The following is a 9,799-nucleotide window of genomic DNA, read 5'->3' as shown; positions in this document are numbered from 1 at the left end:
AGTATTCCCCCCCCCCCCCGCCCCCTTTACTTCTTCTCATCTGTTTTCATTTTAAGGAATAGTATTTCAGAGGATCAGTCTCTTACTTATGGAAGGGATATAAGTGCATAGAGGTTTTTTAAAAAAAAAAAAAAAGTTAATGAAGTTCATTATGTTATAAAAGTAAGCTGAGAAGTTTATTACAGATACGATTCTTTCAAAATGCAATCTTGCCTTTATCTAATATGCTCGTGTTTACTTGTAGAATGGAGGCAAACAGGGCAAGAGGAGTTTTATTTTTTTTAATTTAATTTTTGGTTGTAAGTAAGCTTTGAAATAGAAACTAACATGCTAAATCTTTTATGAACTCTCTTCTCTGTGTGAGCTGTTCTCTTCAGAAGGTGGTTTTACACTTCAGCAAGGATTTGACAAATGAAGAAATAACCACAGTTACGTAGTAGTGAATACCATGTTACTTTCTGAATTGGACACAGAAATGAAATCAAAAGAAATTTTTAAAACTTGGAGGTTATTGGAAATCTCAGCCAGTAAAAATATGGTTTTTGCAGCTGTGGTTACTGGAGGGTCAGATACAGAGGAATCCAGGTGACAATAATTTGCGCCCATGAACTTATGGAAGTTATGGAAAGACTTAGTGGAAGATTAAGTGTATTAATATGTTTCTTGTTTCCATCAAGGGCTGTTCAGCATATGTTGCTGTACTTTGAGGCAATAAATAGGTGTGAAGTAACTTTGAAAATACACTTTGATTCTGTGTAATCTAAAGACCATGGAAAACTTGATATCGGTGAATTTTGATACTGGGGCACAGTTACGAAATGATGCTTGATATTGTCTGAGGGGGGGAAAAGGTGCATATTTTGAAATCTGACATCTTATCCAATTACTGATTTTTCTTTTTAAATTTTTTTAACATACCTGTAGATTGCCAGTGGTGTTGTTTCTGATGACTGTCTTCCAGATTAAATGCATAACTGTGGTGTATTTCCTTTTGAGGAGATTACACTTGATTGCTTGGCTACTATTTTTTTTATTAGTAGTATTTTTATTTTTTAGTCACACTGTTTTATTACTAACTATTGATCAAATCACAGAAATAATCAGTTAGGTCTTAGAGCTTAAAAGCAGTATCTGCATGCCTTTTGCTGCCACCTAGAGGTTTTTTATGTGAGGAAAAATTTATAGCGGGGAAAAAATAATCTGGACAATGTAGTTATTGATGGATTTAATTTTTTTTCAGAACTCTAGTCATTACTTTTATTAACGTTCAGCTTTCTTCATTTTTGTAGAATCACTACTTACTGTATATGTCAATTAGAGTAATTTAACTGTGGCGATCCAAAAGTAAACATGAAGGCTTTTTATACATATATATATTTTTAAATGTTTTGCAGAAAGCTGTAGAAGAACCACTAAATGGTAGGTAATACTCAAGGCTTATCTTCTAATTAAGGGATTAATTATGGAAAAAGGTCAAGCAATAGTTGTAGTTCTCAGTACAACAGCACTGAGATGGCAGATGGGTATGTCACCTTATGTGTCTCTGTGAGTCAGTAAGAGTTTGATCTCTTGATGAAATTATGCCTGCAGCTGCAGTTTCTGTGTTCTGCGCTACTGTGCTTGCTAACCAGTGGCATTGTTTGACTGTTTTAGGACAAATCTAGTATCTCAGGATATTAAACCCACCCTCTTTGCTTTGCAAAAAGTCCAACTTTTAAGAGGAAAAGAGGGACAGGTCTTGAAAGTTGATGTTAATTCTTCTTCATAAGCATTTATCTTAGTGGAATACTTACGATTATAGCAAAATCTATCCTTGTCACTCTGTTCTTTGATATTTCTTTGGCTTGGGGAAACCGATAGCACTTAAGATGGGGGAAATTTATGATGAGAAAGGGATGACTCTGAAATGTTTGTGGGTTTTTTTTTTTTGCTATTCTGTTCACTAACTGGCATGCTGAGTAGTAGCAACTTCTAACCCGAATTTTAGAATTAATCTGAATATTAATTATGAAGCATTTCTTGCTGTTTTGCTCATTACTAATCCATTTGCTTGGCTTTTAAAGATGCAAAAGGAGTGATGTTAGAATGATGGTAAGTCCAAGTATATCTCCAGATACTTATTTCAATTAACATGTATTTGGGGATTTTGATGTTTAGAGTTACCTAGTGCTAATATGATTAAACTTGGAGGACAGGTTTCAGTGCAAGTGCTGTTCTTATTCAAATTGTATTTAGTTAAAAAGAAAGAATACATACGTTCTGTATCATACATAGGGGAAGAATGTGTATTTCTAAACAGTGAAGAGGATGAGTCAGTGAGGGAGAACTATTGAATAGTATGTTTCTGATCAAATGCGGAAAGTCAGATAGTTTGCATGCTTCCTTTATGCTTATATAGTATTTAAAATGCATGAACTGTTTCTTTGGTGGTGGGTTGTATTAGTTTTTTGGGGTTGTTTTTGTGTTTGTGTTGGTTTTTTTTAATACAGCTAAGCCTTCTCTACATATTTAATTGGTGATCTCCCATGGAACTTCACAGGACAGTGGTTTAAAAATAGACTTTCTGTCCCCCTTCCCTCTTGAGATGTTAGTTAAATTCTCTGGGTTTTGTTAGGTGGTTTGTATTCCAACCAGATTTCACCGAATTTATTATTTTTCAGGGTCAGATAGTAGTGTTTAAAAATGAACAGAACTGAAACACATCTTAATAAAATTTCAGAACTGCTTGAATAACATACTTCAACTTATTTTTGACAAACCTGAATTTTGAACTTTAAGATCCAAAGGTGCACTGTGGCTTCTGCCCATTGGTTATGCTTGATGTTTAAAGATCTATCAAATATAGTAAACAAAGGTAGATGTTGCAGTGTCCTGGCCTAACTTAAGATTTGCTGGGATTAGTCCTTTTTTATTTTATAACAGCCTCTAAGATTGCAACACCTACTACATGTAAGTAGACTCCTCCTAATTTATAGGCAGCCATGAAATGAGAGAGACTGTATTAACTTGGCCCAAAATTCCCAAACTGGTACCTAAAGCAGGTAGCCGAGTTTGCAAAGATTCTTGGTTGCTGCAGCTCGTATCCGTCAGAAGAGTGACAGAGCTTGCCTGGTTAGATTGCTCTCATTGGAGAGCTTGAAGTTTAGATTAGATTCTCAGGTTTGAAAATAAAATGTTTTATTGATTCTTGTGTATTCAGAAGCTGTACTTCTTTTCATGGCAGTAGGATAAAAGAGGACTTGTTGATGCTATTGGTACTTAATGTTTCTTCCTCAAAACTGAGCAAGCTTGTCATGAGGGGTCACTAGACCCTTAGTCTTGTACTTCTGCATTAAATGACAACATTTTGTTAGTCAAGATAAAGAGTAAGGTCACTCTAAATCTGTTAATTTACTTGAAATATTTTTATATCGTGGCACGTCTAGAAGACATGAGTTGAAAATAAATGAGTTACTAGTTAGCCCTAATTGGGAAAAGGTATGTCAGTTGATTTTTAAAAACAGGCTTCCTTGCAAATACCATGTACTGCTAGGTTTATGTTACTTCTGACTACTACATGATTCGTCCAAATATGCCATAGGATTATTTTCTAAACCAAAAGGAATACAAGCACTTTTGCAGTACAAAGGGCAACTGCATTGGTGTCTCTTAAATGCATTGATAAAATGTATACCAGTTAGTATAATCTGAAATGGGAGAAGTGGAAGGTAGGTCCTGCTTCAGAGGTGGCTGTTGCTTGTTCTTCAAGGCTGTGGGTTGACATCAGGAAACAAGCAGGTATTTGCCAGTCTCTTGCATTCAAAACTGACCAGAAGGGAGAAAAGGATGGGATCAATATGGTTACCACATACTGCTGAAGAGCAAGGTAGAGTTTTGTTTGGAGATCCAATTTTAAATAAGTTGACTGTTTCTTCTTGGGTCTCATTTAGGCTTATAAAAACCTGCCGCCTCTTCTAGTGCTGAGGTAGAGCTTCCAAAAGCACAGAAATTGCCGATTATCCATTTCATTTCAACTTTTAGGGTAGGGTTGGAAGTCTGTCTGCTTTTTCTACTCTGAAGGACGGCTCCTAAAAATAACAGAAGGTTTTACAAATCGAAGGCAAGGGCTCTGCCTTGCAAGCTGTGGAGGCAGGAACCTTTTGAGCTCTACCTGCTTTCTCCCTTAACCTTCGCTTGCAAGTACACACACGCGCGCGCACACACACAAACACCCCCACACTGAAGGGGGGATGAATCAGATGCTGAAGCACACTGGCTTACAACAGCATGTGAAAGTAAACCAGCATTAGGACAGATCTGGAAGCCACTACAGCTTATTCCAATTCATGAGTCAGAGCTCCAAGACAGTGTCTGCTTTTCTATTCTGGAGAGGCTTGAAACATCACTTACTGTTAGTCCCACTCTTTTCCATTATTTGACTGCTAAGCATGCTTTCAAAGTTTGAAATAAAAAAAAAAAATAAATTATTTTTTTAAGCTGTAACTTGGGTAGGCAGCACAAAATGTTGCTGTTCTTCCTGAACAATTTTTTTTCTTTTTTTTTTTTAATTTTCAGAACAGCAGAGCTATGTGACATGTGAAAAGTACACCGTTGTTGATACATCGTGGCCTTGAAGATGCACTGCTCGATGAGAAGAAATTCAGGAAACTAGTTGTTTTGCATGTGTGGCGAAAGTGCTTTTGATATAAATGATGTAATTTTATAGTCACAGCAGTTGTAGCGAGGACCATGTGTGTTTGCCCACATGTGATCTTTTCTTTTGTTGTGGTATATATGGGATGGTTGAAGGTGAGAACTTAAAAAGCACTGTTTGCCCACTACAGGGTCTCCCTGCAGTAATCCTTAGTGGTATTATTTTCAAAAAAACTATCATTAGTCACTGCTTTGGTAATGGGTCTGCTCAGCCCAAAGATTGCAGTTCCATTTAGACTATTGTTTTCTTTATTTGTGTGCATGGGCAAGGTATGGTCATATGTCTATGATACAAGCAGGAAGTGGAGATTGTACAAATACATCTTTTCTGACATTCAGCAAAAGTTTTATAAAAAAAAAATAAAATACTTTTACACAAAGTTGCGTAAGTACAAAGTTTACTCCCAGCTCTCCTTAAGTTATTAACTGAGTTCTCCTAATTTCTCGAAACAGTAGTATTCCTCTCTGTGGACAGTAGCGATGTATGCTCTGGTGGCCGATGTTTTAGTCCAGTGAGAGAGCTGTCCGTGCCTCTTCCATATTCTTTGATGAGAAACTGCTCAGCTGTTGGAGCCTAATTCAGCACTGGAATTATGGAGCACAACAGCTAGTAATTTTCACGCTGAATGTGGTTCTTGTGTGTGTTCATTTTGTGCAGTGTGTGGTACTGGAAGCAATTTCAGGCTTTCTTAACTCAGTGATTTTGTAAAAGTCATGGATGCTTCATAAAAATAGGAGTTGTCCTATTTAGTGTATTTTTGACAGAGTTTTAAAATCTGTTTTCTTGAATGGAAAAAAGTAGCCATTTTGTTTCTGACCCAAGTTTGTGATGGTGCCATTAATGTCACAAATACATAAAACAAAGTAAGTAGGAGGAGATGACGAGAAGTAAGGAGGCTCAGTTTCTGTATATATGTAAGCGGTACACTTATAAGTCAGTTTTTTAGGACTTGCACATTCCGTGAGGTTTTACCACGTTTTACAACTGTTTTGAGAGTTATTCCAATATAGTTGGCTTCTCTTCAACTTTGTGTATACTTTGTAGAAATCTTGACACTGTCTCCTGTTTGTACTAAAGTAATATATTTCAAAGGCACACATGTTTTTCTCCTTCTAACAATTTAAAACTGTTTGGAAAGCTGTTGCCAAATAGTAATGTAATAAAATCCATGTTTTTAAAGATTGAGTAATTTGGCACATCTGGGTTGGATGTTATAAATTAAGGTTGGTATCCGTGTTGTGAGTGCCTGTTGCAGAGATTCAGGTCTCTGCATGTTGAGCTCCAAGTCTCGATGCAGACACCTTGCATCAAGAATTCAACAAAATAAAACTTGAGCTATCTGATTTTACAATATTTACTCTCATAAGCAGTCCTCTTGCTAGGGCTGCAGGATTGAACCACTTAAAAAGCAACCCATGGTCCAGCCCCAGCTAAAATCAGTGGAACTGGCCAGAGTGAAGAGGGTTTTTCATGTGATAAAACACTTAAGAAGCATATATGGTTTACACTTATCCCCACTGCTGAACTTGCAGGTACTAAAGTATTCATCTAAGATTTGAGCTCCTGTATATGAATCTTTTGATACAGGTTTTTCCATAATCACAGCAGTCTCTACCTAAAGATGGGAGATTTCTCTCCATTAACAATTCAATGTAAGATTTTACCTGATTCAGTACCATGCAGAGCTTCCTATTTACAACTAGTGATTCGCTCTGGCAAGTTGAAAGTTGAGCAGTTGAGGAATAAAAAACAAACCTACTGGAATTCTGTTGAGATATTCTGCCTTATAAAAACCGTTATGTATAATAGCTTTATGTTAACTTTTGTAAAGCAAACTGCAGTAGAACCTGTTTGTGTCACTGGGATGAGGCCGAGCTGTTACCAGGTACTGCCGAAACAAGAGGAGCTCAGTGGCTGTGTACAGGCTGCAGAATTGATTGCCCCAGAAATGGGAGAACCCCACCATCCTGTTGTGTTAAGGGCTCTCCTCTGGATTTCTTGTAGGTACAAATTTCAAAGCGAGAGTTTAAAAAGTCATTGATACACCCAGCCCTTTCCCAGCAGTAATTTAAAACCAAAGTTGTTCATAACTGTATGCTTCCATTTGTGTGTGTTACATATGTGTGTATATATAAATATATAGACATTTTAAATATCTATAGATCTATAGTCAACCCAAGGAAATGTTTTTATTTATGAAACATGAAACAATTTTGTAAATATTGTGCTAATATACTTAAAAAATAAAGTCATTTTAAGTTGTTTTTGTGAGAGATTTTCTTGTTGCTATCACATTGAACTTCTGTAACTGCTTCCATAAGTTCATAGACATAGCTCTTCATCTCCCGGCCCTTACATCCTCTCTCCCCCTAATTACATTCCTGTATATCCAGTAAGTTCTCAGTGTTGCTTAGGCTGCTGCAGATGGTTTTGCTTGGGAGATCTTGGTGTTTCTCCTTAAAAAGGTCATCGAGTTGGGAAGAAAGTATGTAGATTGCCCTCTAATAACTTTAATTGGGCTGACCGACTTCAGCCATCAAATGTTGTCACCCAGATATGCTGTGGGAGGAAATACAAGCTGAGGAATAACAAGCTCCTAATTGTAACTTTAAAACATGTCAGTGCATACTTGTAGTCAGTCTTTGCAACACTGAAATGACATTTCTGTGAGAAGAGAATTCCTTGGTGTTACTGCTAAAGCGCTACTGCCTAAGTTCCAGATTTTGTATAGTTGTGTTTGACATGTGTTTGAGTGGAGAAACGAGAGAAGGCTGTTAAGTCCTATCTAGAAGTGTTTCTGCTCACACGTCCTCGTCAGTGGAGCTCAGCTGATGGGAACAGTTACAATTATTAGCAATTCTCTGCTTGTTCAGGGTGATTTGAACCGTGGCTGTTACCTCAAGATCTCTTCAGAAATCGTCTGTCTACACGCACACTTTCTAAAGGAGCCATGAACCACAGTTTGAGCTATGAAATTTAAAAGTTTTAGAATTTTGGTGTACGAGGCTCTAACTGCAGGGTAAACTGTAAACTCACAGTGACCTTGGTCCTAAAGCTCAGGACAACTGCATGTTTGAACTTTGGGGTGAGAAGAATGGTGCTAATCTGAACGTTAAGTGGTTGGAGAATATCTCGCTGCAATCACATCTAATACCTGTAGTTCAGTGTTCCAGTCAGGTAAGCCAGGAAAACCAACCCAAACCTGAACTGTCCAGTCCAGAAGCCTGAAAGAGCGTCAGCGCTTTATCAGAGCTCCATAATTGAACATTTACTGCTGCAGTTACCTACCTAATAGCAGAAGTGGACATCCTCTAGTTCCTTCCACTTCATTTATTTTTTTTTCTCCAGTAAATAATTCTTTTGTGCTTGGTGTTCTGTGCCTTTGTCATAGGTACAACCAGTACTACCTGGGAGTTAAGTACATCTTGCTTCCTCTGTTCTTGAGGACTATTGCGAAACTTCCATGATGAAAAAAGTGCGTGAGCCGGGCTGTCTCTCTTGTTCTCGTGTCGACTGCCTGCCGTGCGTGCTACAGAAATCCGGGAAGGTTACGGCGTGACAAACCCCGCATGAAGCACTTGTGCCCGCTCCCGTGTGTCGGCACCAATGGTGAGCTTTTTCACAGGTCCCCTTTTCTGCCACAGCTGGGCTATGGTATAAGGGGAAGGAGTAGTCCTGAAGTACAAGGAAAGGGCAGAACTGGATTATATTTCAGTGGATTGAGGAGTTAGCAAGAAGCTCTAATACACAAATGTAAATAGCACAGAGACAAGGATCATCTGCTTTGGGGGAGGAGAACTGCAGTGTTGAAACAAGTTTTGGTGTCCGTCTGTTCTTTTGCTTGCTTGTTTTTAAAGACTACAGAAAGGAGGCTTTGGAAATTACTGGGCTGGAGAGTGGGTGCAACGAAGGGAAGAGAGACGCTAGCATGAATACACATTTGGTGGGAGAAGAATTTTAAAGAGCTTCGAAACTACAGATTTGCTGGAAGAGTGACCAATTTCTCCAACTTAACTCTAATAGTGGCACTTTTAGACCCTTCAGGAGTTTTAAGACTATTTATATTGTGCTAACTTCTGTGCATGAGCAACCAACTGACCAGTTAGAGGTACTGGAGGGCATACAGTTGTCACGTTAAGTCAGTGTCCTACCTCCACACCTCGGTGATGTCCCTTGGGCGTAGGAACTAACTGGTGCAGACTAAGGCCTGGCATGCCTTGGACTTCAATTAGAAACTGTTTAAAGAAGTACTGAATTTTACCTGTGAATCACAATTTATGTGCTTGCAAATAATGAAGGATTTTGAAACTGATGGTTCGTTTGGGCTTTTTTCGCTTTTCCTTTAAGACTGCACTATAGGTAGGTGCAGGTTATACCAGACCTGTGGAAAAATGAAGGATGACAACATTTTTCAGAAGTTCTACCTTAGGGTCAGCTTGATGGTAGTTTTATTTGGTTACATTTGTTTAACTTTCCTATTTTTTCTTCCATAAATGCAGCAGGATCAGGAATTGCTTTCAGAGCAAGAGCATTTGGTTGTATTTTGGGTGTTTGGGGGTTTGAGGATTTTTTTTTTGGTTGTGTAAGAAAGCATTATCCTTTAATCAATTAGGTATATGCAAAAAACCCAGCAGAAGTTCACTCTGCTGTTGATCAGAAGGTTCATCCAAGCACAAACAATGAAAAATTCAAAGGAAACAGTAAGGAGAATAGGGATCTTTAAGGTCTATCCATTACAATTAATTTCATTTAAGTTTGAGCATAACCAGTCAAGATAGACTGAGTTCGACTGAAGCAAAAGGTGATTTAGAATTCTCTGACATTGAGGTCCCAGACAGCCGGAGGCTAGCTAATGTGACGCCCATCTACAAGAAGGGCCAGAAGGAGGATCTGGGGAACTACAGGCCTGTCAGCCTGACCTCGGTACTGGGGAAGGTGATGGAGCAAATCATCCTGAGTGAGATCACAAGGAACGTGAAGGACAATCAGGGGATCAGGTCCAGCCAGCATGGGTTCATGAAAGACAAGTCCTGCTTGACTAACCTGATCTCCTTCTATGATCAGGTGACTCTTGGTTGATGACAGAAAGGCTGTAGATGTGGTCTA

General features: G+C 38.3%; 1 protein-coding gene across 1 annotated transcript in view; it reads left to right on the top strand.

Annotated features, from left to right (window-relative positions):
• CD47 (CD47 molecule) overlaps positions 1–4,613 on the top strand; it is an 18,339-nt gene extending 13,726 nt beyond the window's left edge. The window contains exons 9-10 of the mRNA XM_009705190.1: positions 1,395–1,419; positions 4,555–4,613. Coding sequence (XP_009703492.1) covers positions 1,395–1,419; positions 4,555–4,613 — 84 coding nt within the window. The remainder of the gene's footprint in view (positions 1–1,394; positions 1,420–4,554) is intronic.
• Positions 4,614–9,799: the final 5,186 nt, after the last annotated feature.

This window comes from Cariama cristata, unplaced genomic scaffold (assembly GCF_000690535.1).
Source record: "Cariama cristata isolate BGI_N322 unplaced genomic scaffold, ASM69053v1 scaffold14888, whole genome shotgun sequence".
Classification (NCBI taxonomy): Eukaryota; Metazoa; Chordata; class Aves; order Cariamiformes; family Cariamidae; genus Cariama; species Cariama cristata.
The sequence above is the reverse complement of the archived record's forward strand: the minus strand, read 5'-3'. Positions and strand labels throughout refer to the sequence as shown.